General features: G+C 37.6%; 1 protein-coding gene across 2 annotated transcripts in view; it reads right to left on the reverse strand.

Annotated features, from left to right (window-relative positions):
- Positions 1–592: 592 nt before the first annotated feature.
- Positions 593–17,871, reverse strand: part of LOC126241793 (uncharacterized) — a 210,954-nt gene continuing 193,675 nt past the window's right edge. The window contains exons 2-5 of one of the 2 annotated variants that reach the window (XM_049948036.1): positions 10,088–12,071; positions 4,305–4,374; positions 2,807–2,868; positions 593–787 (exon numbers count right to left, since the gene is read on the reverse strand). In XM_049948036.1, the coding sequence (XP_049803993.1) occupies positions 751–787; positions 2,807–2,868; positions 4,305–4,374; positions 10,088–12,071 (2,153 nt within the window). In that variant the 3' untranslated portion in view covers positions 593–750. The remainder of the gene's footprint in view (positions 788–2,806; positions 2,869–4,304; positions 4,375–10,087; positions 12,072–17,871) is intronic. The other variant, XM_049948037.1, reaches the window with a different exon arrangement.

The raw sequence follows: 17,871 nt of genomic DNA on the forward strand, positions 1-17,871 counted from the left end.
CAAAATAATTTCACATTGATAGATCTCATAACACTGGGTTCTGAATAATTTTCTCCTTTCTATTAAACCTTTGTTTCCATCTCTGCTCCTTTCTCCCTATCCTATCCCTTTCCATATTGTTAAGAAAGAAAATTGTTATTCCTCATGTTCATATTCCTCCTTTTGTTATTCTGCACTGTATTTCACTAAATACAATGTTTCAACTGTTTTTTCTAGTTTGAAATCAAGGTGCTAAAAGGAATTTCCTCAAGTATGGATGTTTTTGTCAAGTGCCTTACTAAATGTCATAGCCATTCATTTTCTTTATTGGTATGTGTGTTACTGTGAAAAAAGAATGGTATTATGATGATCAATGTATAACATATGTTTTACGTTCCAAATGAATATTTACTATTTACATCATTGTTTAAAGGGAAAACTTTGCATTTATTTGAGGCATTGAAACTATTTGTATCAGCATTTGCTATAATTTTAGACTTTATAAAAGTCACACTATTGTAACAGAAATCTTGAAATTCTAATATCTAATAAAAGACAATTTTGTATGAAAATTGTACGTACACACTTTATGTTAAACATGAAAAAGCCAAAGGGTTTTGCAACTTTTATTTGTAATTTAATATGTACATGACTTTAACTTAAATAGCACTATATTTCAGTTCATCACAGAACACACACATTCACACGTAAGTATCACAGATATGCTGGGACATTGAAGAACCTGCATGCAGGATCACATCATCAACAGGTTTATTTCTTGTTAAGTGACTTCTGTGTGTTGTCACAACTGAAACAACATGAAACACATGTAATTAGTGTTGTCAGAAGCTTGAAATTAAATCTCATCTTGTATAAGTTCACAACTATATTGAACAGAGGAAAATATGCTGGTCATAAAAAACAAGTTTATTTTTCAAGCTAGTAGTTTAGTGTTCATTTGAGGAAAAAAGCTTGTATATACTGAGTAAACTTGTTTTGCTCAGTAAGGATATTTTTCCTCTCTTCAAAGTTATCACATGTCTTAGCTAACTGAAGGCAAGAATACCACTTAAACCACTACAAAAACAGTAAACAATAAATGCAGATAAACAAATCACATGTTATCTTCACCTAAGAAAATGACTACAGTAATTATGATAAACAGCATAAATAAAATTAATAATAAAAGCAAAGTTGTGACTGAAGAATAAATCATAATGCATAGAGTGATTAGCTATCTACTCTAAAGTGCTGACATATTATTAACTTTACGAAGACAGGTGCTGAATAGAAAATTTATGCAAGAATTCACAATTTTTTAGCAGTTCATCAACTGTAAAGAACCTACAAAATTACTGAGAACTACCGTTTATCCTGTCATATAGTCCAGTGAAGACAATGTAAACAATGGTGTAAGGGAAGACAACATTCAGTGTGCAGAAAGCACTGAGCAATAGAAAACATGTAAAATAGATGTGGATTATGGTAGTTTATGTGTCAACCAAGCATACACCTACATACAGCACATCCACACTGATCTTGTGTGCCATCGAAGGAGAGTGGTGACCTCAGCTGTGGTTAGTATAGAAAGCTGCACGTCACACGACATTTACATTTATTAGAGGACCAAGCGAACTGATTGTGAGCTGGATTTGTTGAGAGGGGTAGGGAAGAGGGGGAATGCTGTATGTACAGTAGTAAACAGTTTTTCTGCCATTGTGCTGAAGGCCTTTTTGAAGCATTAATAGGCACATCTCATTTGCAACTACATCTTCAAATGCCATCTCACCTCACATTCTTAATGCTAACTAAACTCCCACAAAGAGGCAACTTCTTACCTCATAGTACCACTGTGAACCATAAAAGCTGTGTCTTCCATGGCACTGGGTACAATTTTTCATCACAACTGATTCCTACACCTCCCAAAGTATTATTCCATCATTCACCAAACATCTGGTCATGCTGATTTCTCTCTTTTTCTCAATCTCTAGTCTACCTGGCATCCACCTACCTGAGCCCACTTTCAAGTTCCTGCTCTTGCAGTCATCCGATTCTTTTGCTACATCTCCTTTCATTAACTTCATATTTTTCTTTAATTGAACTATTTTTTTCTCTCACATCACACATATCCCTGTGCTGCTTCTTGGAGGGCTGCTTCACTCACTATGAGCTCTTCCCCCCTCCCCAACCATTTTCCATCTACAATACTTAATCTGCAGTGCCCCATTTTTCTTTTACATTGCTATCTGCCAAGCACATTATGGTGTGGGCATCTGCCACTATAACCTTCCTTTCGTGTGAGAGCTCAGACCTGCCCCTACTTGCACATGCGTATTTCCTGATCATCTCTTCTGTAGTCCATCTGGAGCAGGTAAGATCAGTACATGCTAAGAAGACACAGAGAGAGAACAAGGTGAGGGATAGGGGCCAAGTGTGTGCACATTCATGTGTATGTGGGAATGGGGAGTGGGATCTGCACTCATCAATATTCTAATTTACACAAGTTATGACAGTGTTCCTCATATTGTCTCTTTTCAGTTCAGAAATCCTACAAACAAATTTTGAAGCTAGATCACAAGGGAAATTTCTCAGTTTGTTTCAGAGAAGTAACTGTCATGTGTTACTACGCTTCATTCTCCACAGGAGAGCAGCAGAACAAGTGCCTGGAGTTAACCTGGAATTTGGTACCTGCAGTATATGAAACTAGAATTATTTTCTAACAGTAATTAATCACAGTTCATATCTAGTTGCTTCAATAAACAACTGCTCAATATGTTTTCTAACAAAAATTTTGATGCTAAAGAGCTAATAACAGATTGGACTTTACCTTGAGATTCCCCTGTCAACCCCCCGTGGCCAAAAACGCTCTTGCAGTTCATACATTGGCATCTAGAGAGAGAGAGACAGTTATTGAAGCAGCTATTCATAACTGAAATGGTGTTTTGTATGTACCTCACAAGAGGGCACATGGGATGTCAAGCTTAATTTTATTTTTGACAGAAAGCATTTATATTTTTCATAACTCTGTTTTCAAGTAGTTACTTATAGTTTTTAAATGAAAAGTTTCTTTTTTATTCTATTTATTGTAGTGGGTATCTATGTAGAGGTTTTGCATATAGGAGTAAACTGATTAAAACTAAGAGCTTAGCGCTTTTTTTGTGTGTCAATATAGGCTGTTCGTTTAGAAGTTGCACTTTAAAACTTTATTCTTTGCACTGTTGGATAGACTACATGTCTTCCAGACATGTGGTCTACAAATTGGTAACTGCTGTAAACTGATTACTGTGCAGTATATCTTTTTTCTTAGATTTTTAATAGAAACACATGATTAATTCTGCTGCAAAAGTTTGAAGAATGAGAAATCAGTTTCATACCACCAGTATACTAAAAAGCTAAAAATACTAGTAAGTCCATTTCGAGTAATTTCAAAGCAGAATGTTTATGTGGAAACGTAGGTTAATCCTGCTATTGACCACCATGGCAAAGAGTTCTCTTTTGTTTTGGTAAGTATTGTAACAGCAAAGCAGAATTATTGTTTCGAAAGTTATGCCACATCTTTCAACACTTCAAGACATTCCAGTGCCCATTGCAGATACCGTACTGTTCCTCACTCTTGGTTATTTCTATCTACCATACCTTTACCTACTCCTCTTAACATCTGTACTTAATAAATACTGAACAGAGAACTTTGTTTTTACTGACAGAGTATTAATTTTCCTTATCCCATACAGACTGGTGCAGATAGCTGAGCATGTAAAAGTGGCCACTTCTGGGACATGGCGAGACACACTGACCGCAGATCATATCCACCTTACCAATTAATGACGGGGGCCAGTGTGCCAGCCAGCCTGGATATGATTTTTAGGTGGTTTTCCACATCCTTCGAGGGAGATACTGGACTTGGTTCCCACGTTCCACCTCACTTACAAAGTGTGCAAATGCTTTGAAAAATGGCATAACATTTGACCAGTGACATACACTGACACAGACAAAAGGGGGCATATGCATTCCTCCATGAGGGAGGAGTGGGGGGGGGGGGGGGGCTGGCAGTAATTTTAAAATGCCTTTGGGAGTGGCTGCCCCATGACATTAATAGCCCTTTTACAGGTATGTTTCTCCACAAAGTTGGAGAAGTACCATACTAGTCCCAACCTAGCATTTCCAGGATAGAGGGCACCAGAATGGATGAGTGGATCCCACACAAGCCCCAGATATCCATTGTCACACTACTGAGTCCCAATGTACCTTCTAAATCCTTTCTAACATAACTGTCTGCACACATTTTACGAGAACTATCATTCCGTATTTGTCTTGAAAACACTTACCTCAAAATTATTTGCATTGCTGAAATCATCATCTTCATTTATTAAGAGCTGTCTGTTTCCATAACGTTTCCTGAAATTGAAAGAGGGCAATGTAGATATTGAGTAACAGAGTATTCTTATTTTCGAAAAAGTATTCTGCTACCTTTTTTTTTTAAGCTGGTAACCATTGAAATTGGCAGTCCTTTGCACAAATACTTAGTACTAAAATTTTGTAATTTCTGTACTTATCAGTATTAAGAACAGATTTGTAAAAAGTTTGGAATAATTGAAATGAAAATCAAGGAACTCAAGAGCCAAAGAAAAGTAAAAGGCAAGTTCAGCTCTAAGAGTTTAGAAACAATGTGGTAGAGTTATATTAGAATCCACTGTTCATCGTAATCTACTTCTAATGGGAAAACAAGGAAAAACCTATCCAGAACCTAAATATTTAGAAATGAAATAAACGCAAATGAAAGAAAACCCTCTTGTTGCCATGAGAGTTTGTATTTGGGTGTCTGTTTGTTTGTATGTGTGTTTGCTAGAAAAAGAGCAAGAGCTTGAAAGCTAGTCTGAATGCTGTTGCCTATTAGGTGTTCCTGTGCTCTAAACATCGGTTCGCTCTAGGTGAGTGGTTGCCTTTCCCTCATTTTTTGTATAAAAGCCATGAACTAAAGGAGACTTTAATATAAAATAATGATTTTACTGCTTGTTTTGAAATTCCATGATGTAGCAGTTGTGACAGTGCTACTCTACTGTAAATTATGAAGTATAATTCTTGTAGAGTAACCTATTTTGATGGAATGCTTATGAATTGTATTATGAGTTACTTACGAACCACTGATATGTTAATATTATTTTACTGTGATATGGTCAGTGTAAGCATCCTAAATAATTAGCTTGTCATGTTGGGTTGACAAATTGTAGTATCTCTGGAAGTCTGGAAACAGTTCAGAGGTAGATCAACACTGCAAAGCTTTACAATTTCCACCCTCTAATAGTCTGGTGGCTGTGGAATAAGGTCAAGTTGATATAAAATGCCTCATGGAGGCAACAGTGAAGGTTGTTCATAGACATGCTCAAAGCCTAAAGATGGATGTGATTAGTTTTGGGATAACCAACAGCAAGTGCAGCTCTCACAAAAAAAAAAAAAAAAAAAAAAAAAGGTGTTTAGCAATGGTCCGTTCACATATGAACTGGGCCATTAGGAGTGACAATTCTGCTTATCTGCCTCTACCCACATATTTTTCAAATCTTTTTGGAGCGTACAGCAGTGTTTCTTTCTGTTCCAGTTACATATGAATTTGGGAAGAATAACTGTTTAAATACCTCTGTGCACACTGTAAGTAGTCTAATTTTGTATTTATGGTCCCTACAGGAGAGATACATAGGGCTCCGAAGAATACCTCTAGACTCTTATCTTAATAATGGTTTCTGAATTTTTGTAAGCAGCTTTTGCAGCACAATTTGCAGCTGTCTTCAAGAGTCTAACAATTCAAGTTTTTCAACATTCTCCCATGAATCCAACAAACCTTTGTATAAGTTCAGTATCCCCTGTTAGGCCTATCTGTTATCAGTCTCACACAACTGAACAATATTCTAAGATGTGACGACGCACAACTGATTTGTAAGGAGTCTCGTTTGTGAACTGACTGTGTTTTCCCAGTTTCCTGTAGACAATCGGCCATGATGTATACTAATCTGGGAAAACCAGGCATGTCAAATGAGATATCACTGAATGAAGCTGCAACTCTGATCTGTTTGGGTGCCATCTCCGGTAAAAGAGATCTGTGTGCTCTGAAACAAGATAATGACTGCTCCAGTGTGTAAATATATCATTGACCACAAAATAATGTTTGTCCTTGCAGAGTACATCTACGTTTCCAGTTCCTTAAGGACCACAATAATTAGAGTTTTTTACCTTAATCCTATTGAGCTTGTGTTTGATATTCCATGAGTGGCACCAGAGTTTGGCATAATAATCTGTTATGAATGTATTACTCTCTTGAGCAACCACATTCTTATTAAAGCTCAGTTTGAATCTTAATACTGCATTTTTATATTTCATTCTTTGTATGTCAGCCCATAAGACATCTTTTCTCTGAAATATAGTGTTCAGTCTCAGTACTTATTTTGTTGTAAAATTTCCATTTGTTCCTACATCTATGAAGGGCAAAATACATATAACAGAGATTACTTCAGAGTTCCTAGAACATGAAGTTTCCAGTGGATATGTTACAATGACTTCTAGCAGATGCTTCGTGAACTCACATAAGAATCCCTGGAAGGAAGATGACATGCTTTTCATGAAAAAACACTACTGAGAATATTTAGAGAACCAGCATTTGTGGCTGACTGCAAAATGATTTTACTGCCGCCAACTGGAATATTGTCAAATAAGCTTTCACAAAACCCAAAGAAATTGTGGTGGTATGTAAGGACTGTTAGTGGCACCAAAGATAGCGTCCAGGCCCTAGTGAATGAGACAGGAACTGAAATTGTGGGTAGCAAAGCAAAAGCTGACATGCTTAACTCCATTTTCAAATATTCCTTTACAAGGGGAAACCCAGGAGAACTGCTCCAATTTAATCCTCGTACTCTGAAAATATGAATGAAATAAGTATTAGTGGCAGTTATTTTGAGAAGCAGCTGAAATCCTTAAAACTGAAAAGAGCTCCGGGGCCAGATAGAATCCCTGTCAGATTGTATACTGACTGTGTGACTGAGTTAACCCCTTTTTTAACTATAATCTGTAGTAGACCCTTGAACAAAAAACCATGCCCAGTTCTTGGAAAAAAGCATAGTTCATGCCCGTCTACAAGAAGGGTAGTAGAAGTATCTACAAAACTAGCGTCCAAGAACAGAATTACCTCCTCAAAGCCAACCAGCATGGATTCGGAAAACAATGAACATGTGAAACCCAACTTACATTTTTCTCACATGACGTACTGAAAGCTTTGGACCAAGGCAGTCAGGTACATGCATTCTTTTTTTGATTTCTGAAAAGCGTTTGACTCACTACCACACCTACACTTATTATCAAAAGTATGATCGTATGGGGTACCAAGTGAAATTCGTGACTGAACTGAGGACTTTTTCGTAGAGAGTATGTAGCATGTTATCTTGGATGGAGAGTCATCGACAGGTTTACTCTAGGGAAGTGTATTGGGACCTTTGCTGTTCCTGTTGTATGTTAATGACCTTGTGGGCAATATTAATATAACCTCGGATGCTTTGCAGATAATGCAGTTACCTATAAATTTAATCTGAAAGAAGCCACATAAATATTCAGTCAAAATGGCTCTGAGAACTATGGGACTTAACATCTGAGGTCATAATTCCCCTAGACTTAGAACTACTTAAACCTAACTAACCTAAGGACATCACACACATCCATGCCCGAGGCAGGATTCAACCCTGCGACCGTAGCAGCAGCATGGTTCCGGACTGGAGCGCCTAGAACCGCTCGGCCACAACGGCCGACAATATTCAGTCAGATCTGATGATTTCCAAGTGGTGTGAAGATGGGTAACTTGCTTTAAATGTTCAGAAATGTAAAACTGTGCACTTCACACACAAAAAAAAGCATAGTATTCTATGACTATAATGTCAATGAGTCACTGTTGGGATCAGCCAACTCGTACAAATACCTGGACGGAACACTTTGTAGGGATATGAAATGGAATGTTTGCATAGGCTCAGTCATGGGTAAAGCAGGTGTTAGATTTCAGATTACTGGTAGAATAGTGGGGAAGTGCAATCAGTCTACAAAGGAAATTGCTTACAACTGACTGGTTCTAGAATGTTGCTCAAGTGTGTGAGGCCTGTAACGCGTAGGACTAACAGGGGATATTGAAGCTATACAGAGAAGGGCAGCATGAATGGTTGCAGATTTGTTTCATTCATGGCAGAGTGTCAGATACTGAAGGAAAAGAACTGGAAGACCCTTGAAGATAGATGTAAACTATCGTGAGAAAGTCTGTTAACAAAGTTTCAGGAATGGGTTTTAAATGATGACTCAAGGAATGTACAACAACCCCTATGTATCTTTCACATAGGGATTGTTGAGATGAGATTAGAATAATTACTGCATGCTCGGAGGCATTCAAACAACTATTCTTCCCATACTCCATACGGGAATGGAATGGATAGAAACCCTAATAACAGGTACAATGAGATACCCTCCCTACCATGCGCTTCACTGTGGTTTGCAGAGTATAGATGTTGACGTAGATGTAAGACAAATTAGGGCTTGTATGGTGGCATATAGACAACTGTTTCTCGCTTGCACCATCTGTGAGTGAAACAGGAAGGGGAATGAGTCATAGTGGTATATGATGCACTGTAGGGTGGCTTGCAGAGTGTGTATTTAGATGTAGATGAACCAGCTTTAACCAAGGAGTTCAAAGCGCTTGTCTGGCTTTCATGAGGAACATGTTCCAAATCCCTATCTGACCAGTCGACATGTAGGTGTCTCGTGTGATCTCCGTACCACTATTGGTAAATGCTGGGCTGGTTTCTTTGAAAAGAACAGGTCCTGTTTACTACCCTGACTGTATCAAGATCCTGATACATTATACCATATTCTTACTTCCTTTTTAGTTAAATCACAGCTGGAGCTCAGCACAGATCCTGCTATTTTCAGTACTTGTTGATATGGATTCTGCAGGTGTATCTGCAATAATAATTTCTTTGTGGACAAAAATTAAAGGATAGTAGCAATATCGCAATTTTCACCTAGTTGGATTACATGCATATGATGGCTGTAATTGTTATTATTTTAAGTCACTATTGATACCCAGTTGAGGTGGAATTCTACGATGTTGATTGGAATGCACTCTGTCCTGGAGAGGGTAGATGCAGTGTTGATATCTGCAAGGGATAAATATGGCAATATTCCCTTTTTGCAGTTCTTTGCACAATTGCAAGTACCTCCTATTTCTGTATGTCTCAATCATTCCTGTTATGCCTGTTTTAACAGCTGCCACTTATACAATTACCAAAAACATTATGAAGGCTACTCTACAGCAGTTCATTGTTTGGAACATTCACTCCATATTTTGAGTCCTGTTTGTGTTGCAGACACAACATAACTAATGTATGGTATAAAACCAGTTAATCTTTCAACCTTTCTCTTAAACAGTTCCAACACATACTACACTGAGTTGTAAATGTAGGTGTAGATGTAGAGAAGTGTAGCGTGTTAAGATGATTTAATATTGTGGTGAATTAACATGGCAAACAAACTACATTACAAACATTTGACAGTGTGAAATATATAACAGCAGCTTGTAATGACTTCATTAGACGACCTAATGTTGCAGAAATGATCCACAAAAACTGTAAAATTGAATTTAACAAGAAATTGTTGAATTAAAATGTGTTCACAATCAGCCTCTGGATTCATAGTCAGTAGAATTTAAAGTATGAGGTCTGACTTCGAGCATCAGTACACTGTAAAAATTAAAAATATTTACAAACTTTCAGTATCCTTAGGTGTGATAGCATTCTTATCCTCATAGTATAAATTGTTAAATGTCATAAGCTTGGAGTGTGCTGCTTGTCAAATTACTAAGAAAGGTTTAAAACTTAGCAAATTATCTTCAGTAACATCTAAGTATTGATTTGCAGAAATACATTCACAAATACAAAAAACTGGAAGCATTTACCATTGCTGTAACTAAATCATTGGAAGTTAATAGTGCAGTTTTGCAATGACCTTTGAGTATCCATTTCCTATCTGTGAGAACATATTATATGCTGATTAAGTGAGATGTAGTGATAGCAGTGTAAACAATTATACTCACTCAAGCATTCTTCTCCATATCAGCAGTCCAGCATACCCTAGCACAGCAAATGCGATGAATACCCCAACAAGTATGGCTGCAGATTCTGTGGGGCGTAAAAATGTAACTGTTTGTTCATTTACTGTAGCATGTGTGTGTGCAGTGTGTAGCTGTGACAATGCAGCAGCTGCCTCATACTGTACAACCTCGTTCTCATGTACTGAATCTGACTTTGACTCTGCCTGCCCAGGTGCAGCTGGAGAAATTTTAGTATTTGGTTCATTGCTTGACTGAGCTATTTCTATTTCACTGCCTTGATTATGCTCAGTTTCTTCGTAGTTCACACCTCCACTTGATGCATCTTCATCTTTTACAGTGTTAAGCTTTACTGATGCGTTGTTGGAATTAGAATGACTTTCTGTAGTTGTGTCTACGAGGTATGGCACTGCTACCGTAGATATTTCAGAAGAATTGTCCACATTTGCATGATATTGTTCTGTTGTTTGGCTGGAGTTGTTTTTTGTATCCTCTGTGGTAGAACTGTCCTCTGTTCCTGTCTCAGCATCTGTAGAACTGATGTTTAGTACTTCTGTTGATGTGTTACAGCTTTCTGTCTCATTCTGTAATGCTTGATCTTCTGATTCGGTACAAACAAAAGTAGTGAAATTTCCTTCATACTGTATCACACAACGTAGTGCATCTGATGTTTCTTTAATTTCTTCAAACAGTGGGCACATTGTTGTGATGTTGAAGGCTTCATTTGGAATCTGGCAAGTCATCGTAAGATTATCTGAAGAACAGTTTGGCTGAGTCATGTTACTCTTGTCATTTAACAGCTGCTTAGGAATGTAACATATTGTTTCATTAGTGTTATTTCCAGTGGTATTTTCACTGGAATTTTCCAGTTGACCTCGTAGCCATTCTTTTGGAATACTACAAACTTTCTGTGTACTGTTGTTGTTAGCATTTGTGCAATTTAATTTTGCTGCATTGTCCACTTCTGCCAGCCATTCGTGTGGCGTCCAACACTGTAATTTTGTGGTATTACTATTTTTTGTACAGTTTATACCAGTGTAAATAGGACAGTCTGTTGAATTGCCATCTTTTGTAGTTGCACAGTTTTCCGTTGGGGTATCAGTAGTTATTAAATTGTTTGGAAATAGGCAATTCCTTAAAGTATCATTTTCATGCTCAGTGCAAGACAAAATGGAAAATACATTATATTTCAGCCATCCTTTGGGGACTAAACACTCTATCCCATTGTCATCTGAGGATTCACAGTCCATCATATGGGTCATATTTTTCTGGACGATTTCCTTGGAAATTATACATGTTTCTGTTCCAGTTGTTGTATTTCCATTGTTTGTGCAGTTGAGTTTTGTTATAATAGTTTGGTCTTTTAGCCATTGCTTTGGAATATGGCACACTGTGATTCTCAGATTGCCCTCTATCCTATCAGAGCAATTGAATGTTGGATTGAGAAGTTTCTCTAATAGTGGACAAAGAGGGAAATTTACATCATCTGAAAAGTTTATGTCCACATCTGTTAGACTGATGGTAAAACTTGAGACATTTGTTTCATTTGTTTTATTGACTGATGGCAGAGGGCATTGAAGCTTTGTTTCTGTGTTGATCACTAAAGCACTGCAGTCTATCAGGGGCACACCCCTTGGATTCTTTAACCAGTCATCCGAGAATCTGTAATCCTTAATTATTTCTTGAAAGCCTTTTAGCCAGTCTATTGGTACTTTACATGTCTCTTCCATTGGTGAGGTCGTCGTATTTCCACTTTCTTCATGTGTTTTTCCACCAAGGTCAACTACATGGGGACTTTCAACAAGTTCAGTTGCATTAACAAAATCTCCTGGTTGTCTGTTACTGGTATTCAACATGTCTGCAGCCTCCAAAGCTACACTGTCAGGAACAGCCCAATGCCCTTCGCCATTATCAAATTCCTCCTCACTGTGATACTGTCGCTTGACCTCGCATAGTGACGAGTGGATGCCTGTGGAAGAAAACAAAAAATTGTATTTTAGTATGTGTATCAGACAAAGCAACATTAGTTATCAGAAGAAAATTACATGACTACTTTTTTATGAATTCTAACTACAATTAAATTTTATAACAACAATGGAAATACCTGGATGGAATAATGTGTAAAACAAAGGATAGGTGTCCAATGACCTATAGCCGAGTGATATCTGGCACAGAAATACAAAACAGAAAATAGTATTCACACTAGCTTTCAGGCTCTTGGGTGTCTGTGTGGCTGTGGTGTGTGCACTTTTGATGAAAAAGAGCAAGAGCCCAAAAATTAGTGAGAGTATGGTTTTCTGTTACATGTTTCTATGTGCAAAAAAGTCAGTGGTAAGAGAGTGGTTGCTTTACCTTTATTTTGTATACTATTAAATTCTGTTACTCTGGTCACTAAGTTAAAGGCATCTGTATATGTTTATTACATTATTCATAACATAACCTTTTGTATAAAGTCCTTCGAGAAGTAAATCTACTTTCTCATAAAAAGCTATTTATTAATAATCCCCTGTAATCAAAATACACACAGTTTACCACACATTTTCGTCTGCTTCTCCACATCAGTGAGAACATTAAATCAGCTCTCCTGTCTCAAAACCAGTATAATGTTCCCTCCTCTTGCAGTGTGGATTTCTCTCCGCTTTATCAGGTTGCAACAATATGGGGGAAGTCTTCATCATTTTTTAAGCGTCTACCAGCAAGGTATTTTTCATTTTTGGAGATATATGAGTGTCTTTTTAGCTATTTGATCTACATTTTCTTTCATTGTGCCTGTGATGATAGAGGATCACCACAGTCTCCCAGTGTCCAGAACATTTGTTCACCTGGCGCCATTTCTGGACATTGGCTGTATCTACAAGATTATTGGCATACTTTCGTACACACCACCTGTGTTAACAGCTCTGAAGAGGGATTTGCATGATAGCCACCCACAATCTCAGGATTGTTTATGTGCCTGTTGATGACTAGGTATTTTATTTAGTCTCCGAATTGTAATGGTACTCCTTAAATTACTTATATTCCACAAATGATTTTTCATTAGTATACCTCCAAACTTGTGACAGACTAAACCCCCTTAACGTAACTATAGTTTGTTAAGTCACTATGTGTCTGAGAAAATTGCCGTGCATAATGAGGCAGCCACTGCCATTAAATAACAAGTGATTTACACAGTAGCCTTTAGGAAGAATACACATTAAGACTGGTGTAATACAACACTATCCTTTTCATAATACTGTCATAAACGGAAGAGTCACACATGTGGGCATGATATTAAGGAACAAAGAGAACCAGTAAAAAACACTTTAGATTGGGAAACATTATACACATGATGTAGGCAGTTACGATTGTCTTAGACTGGCATGTGTGTTCCAATGGTTACAAAAACACTGGAACCAGAGGGATAAAGCAACCTAAATGCAGAGGTTTCTGCAGACCGCTTTTAAAAAGTCTGAAAACATTAGCTCTTGTTTATATATGTATGAAATCTTTACAAAAGGGAGCACCTTAAATGAAGAAAACACCTTCGTAAAACCAGGTCATTGTCCTTATACTGGGAGAGTTAAAGCCTGTTTAATGTGAGAATTGATGTTAATCAGAATTTACAACCAACTATTCCAATAAATTATAGAAACAGAGGCTAATAAGGTACAGTTTTACTTACATCTAAATCTACATTCATACTCTGTAATCAAACAATGGTAACTTGGGTAGGAATATCAACAATGTAGGAAAAGACAAATTGCTGCTTACCGTAAAGAAGACACATCAAGTTGTAGACAGGCATAATTAAAAGACACTCACATATAGCTTTCGGCCAGAACCTTTGTCATGTGTGAGGTGTGCTTGCTTGTGTGTGTTTTAGTGATGTGGGCTGGGACAGAAAGCTAGATGTGAATATCTTTTACTTGTGCCTGTCTGCAACTACTGTGATGTGTTTCACAATGGTACTTTCCATTGCACCACATATCAGGATTTCTTTCAGTTCCATTCACATATAGAATACATCTAAATCTACGTTCATATTCTGTGAAATACTGTGAAGTGTTTCACAAAAGTTGCTTCCCATAGTACCACATATTAGGATTTCTACAATGTAAGACACAATGGACTGCTACTTACCATAAAGAAGACATGTTAAGTTGCAGACAGGTACAATTGAAAGAAACTTACTCAAAGCCTTTGGCCACAGCCTTCATCTGCACAAGAAAAAAAAAAAAAAAAAAAAAAAACACACACACACACACACACACCATTCATACACGCAAGCAAGCACACCTCACACACACATGATCGCCAACTCCTGCAGCTCAGGCCAGAATGCAGTGGCCAAAAGCTTTGTGTAAGTGTCTTTTAATTGAGCCTGTCTGCAACTTAACGTGTTTTCTTTACAGTAAGTAGCAATCTGTCTTTTCCTGGGTTGTTGATATTCCTACATGGAGTTTCCATTGTTTGATATTAGGATTTCTTTCAGTTCTATTCACATATGGAGTGCAAGAAGAATGAATGTTTTAAATGCCCATGCACACACTGTAATTAGCCAAATCTTGTCCACATGGTCTCCATGGGAGTGATACCCATGGTGCCGTGGTGTATTCATCTGAGTTTTTTTATCCATAACTGATGCAGTTGAAATCCAAGACTGTGCTTTCACAGGGTGTAGAATAAAAACCGCAACCAGTCACAACAGAAGGTGATTTTATTTAACACACAAGCAGTTCTGAGCTTGTGCCACCTTCAGTTGGCTTACATTCAGGTACATGTTTCCAAACTCATTGTTGGAGATCACTGTTTAAATAAAAAACAAATGATGTGATGATGACTAGACACAAATGAAACACCTGAAAATGGCTAAGTGATATGTATTGCAAATTTTTTTTGTAAGTCCTAGAATATTTTGCAAACTTCTCACTGAGTCACCTCCAAATGTTTCATTTCTGTCTATTTAATCACAATGACATTACTTGTTTTTAATTTAAACAGTGATCTCCAGTACTGAGTATGGAGACATGTATGAATGTAAACCACCTGAAGACCTGTCATGTGTTAAATAAAGTCGCCTTCTATTGTTACTGGTAGAGTTATTATTCTACAACCTATTTCTGTGATGATCTCTTGTGAGTCAAACCAACCTGTGACCACCCATTCGCCTCTTCTTTGTATACTTTCAATATTCCCCGTTAGTCTTATCTGGTATGGGGCTCATACACTTGAACAGTATTCTAAGATGGCTAGCACAAGTATTTTGTAGGCAATCTCCTTTCCAAGTATCCTACCAATGAACCAAAGTTTGACACCTAAGTTACCTACATTTGAGCCCATGTGGCCACTGCATTCCCCATTAATTGATAAAAACAAATATCCGCATCAGTTAACTGATTCCAGTAGTGACTCACAAGTATTATGATCACGAGATAGTATGATTTTGCGATTTTTTTTACGTACACCATTAAAATTCGTAAACATTTAATGCAAGTTGACAACCTTTGGACAACTTTGACTGGGTATTTGCGCAACTTTTTTCTGGTAGTACATAGTAGATACCTGTGTTGTCAATCAATCTGCCAAATTATTAATATACACCATTAATAGCAAGCGTCACAACATTTTATTATTCTTTATTCATCGAAAATCTCTACAGGCTGTGGGATGTCGTTTGCGCCATAAAAATATATTGCAATGGTGCAAGAAATGAATTATAATAGCTCTTTCTTTAGGAGCAGTAGCAATACCGTTGCTTCAAGTCTGTCGTACTTCACATGGTATAAAAATTCTGGGACTGAGTAGAATCAGTGATCTAATAAAACTGCCCTTTGGAATTTATGAAACAGTGAAAACGAGGAAATACCGTTTATCTTGTGTGGCAAGTAACTGTGCATTTGTGTAGTACTTCTTGTAGTGGAAGTTTTGAAGGCTGGTGTTACTGAATGCACATGGCGTTTGTCTTCCTGCGCACGCCCGAAGTCACTCAGTACTTCTACAGCTGCCGTTTACTTTCTATCCAAGATTACATACATTTTGCTTCCTTACTATCAAGAAATCCTCAATTCAATCACAACTTTCTTTAATAAACTTTGTTACGTAAGAAATAATATCACCATCATTTATGAAACCGTATCAAATATTTCTTCCGTACCAGTAAGTAAGAGAAAATTTTAAAAATGCGGAATACTGAAAGAAAGATGGACAACGCAGACTAAGAACAGGACGGCAACAGAAGCTAGTAAACTTCCAGGCAAACGAAAATTTACTAGGCTGTAATAAACATCTACAGGATTCAAGAACATTCTGGTCGCCATTTCCTATGGGCTAATCATTAACTTAGTTAATTTCTGAACTACCTCAAAAACAGGTACCGATAGCCAAAATTAACAACAAATGAAAGGGAGACTGTTCATGTCGTTAGAGCAACGACGTTTCTGCTGCAAAGACGCTTTGAGGATTCATTGATCGAGGCACATGCATAAATCATTAATGTGTGTACCAGTATCTCAAGGGAACTGCCAGTTTGGTTTCGTTCGTGTGCTTCATAAACTCGAATACTCCCATCGTCTTTCAAAACTTGGGTCTACCTTTATTAACACATATCTATTTGAATTGTGGATTGTTGTTGCCGTTCAACATCTGCAGGTGTATTCCTGTGTTAACAGTGTCCCGTACGTCTTTTCCGTTAACTGAACCAAGAGCGATGTTGTGGGTGCGTGCCGTCTGAGGCTATTGGAATGAAGCTAATATTTCAGGGATCGATATTCCCGGGCGACAAAAACGCCACAATAAGGACACGCGGAGAAAATCGATATAGTCACCAGGGCGAAAGCAAAACACAACGATAGCTTGGTACCAGGCTACGCACACCTATACAATTGTGTACCGTACAAAAAAAAAACGATCATCTACATCTCTACAGCGCAATGGTTAAGTAGACCAACTGGAAGCAGAAGCAAGGTGAAACGGCCTCTGTGACCGTATTTTCTGATCTTAACCGGCAAACAGAAGACATAGGTCTGCACAGTGTACACCTGGGAAGCAGTGCGTTTGATAGTGTTGAACCTGCACTGTATGAATCCAAATATGACTTAAGCTCTTTGCAAAATGAAGAGAAAGTGTTCGTATGTATTGAAAAGTAAAGCTGGATAGTTGGGGTTCTAAGATAAAATATGGAACATTTGGAAGGACGAAAAAGTCACGAGTCTACAGTAAGAAGATAGGGAAATGACTCTTAATGGGAATCAAGAGAAACGGCTTTTGCTAAATACGGGAGAAATGTAAATATCCTTCTGTGCCGAATAACAAGCCGTACAGAGGGTGTCAGAAAAGTATCAGTCGGAAACTCCACAAATAATAAGACGGTATACTGAAGACCGGTAAAAACTAATACAGTATCAAGAAGCTATGCGATATGAAAATAGCACGATACGATTTTTCGTTTGGAACTTGAAATTGTGGGGACGTAGAACCACTGGCTCTACCCCCAAAATAATATCGCTGCCCTACCGCAGCAAGAACAGTAACATTGCCAGATCAGTTCTCTGTAGTACGCGCTCTATGATACATTGGTATGTATAAGCTGCGAGAATAAAAGTATTCATAGTAAGTGACGGGAGTGCGAGTGATTATTTATCGTCTTAATTACCACGCCCGCTCCCCAGTACCCACAAAACAAAAATCGATTTACAATCAAATACAGCCAACTTGAAATATAGATATTTATGTTATGAGCCCAAATCATTTTTACTTCACTTCTACACTACTGGGAAGAGAAGGTTGGAGTT

This window comes from Schistocerca nitens, chromosome 1, assembly GCF_023898315.1.
Source record: "Schistocerca nitens isolate TAMUIC-IGC-003100 chromosome 1, iqSchNite1.1, whole genome shotgun sequence".
NCBI classification, from domain to species: domain Eukaryota; kingdom Metazoa; phylum Arthropoda; class Insecta; order Orthoptera; family Acrididae; genus Schistocerca; species Schistocerca nitens.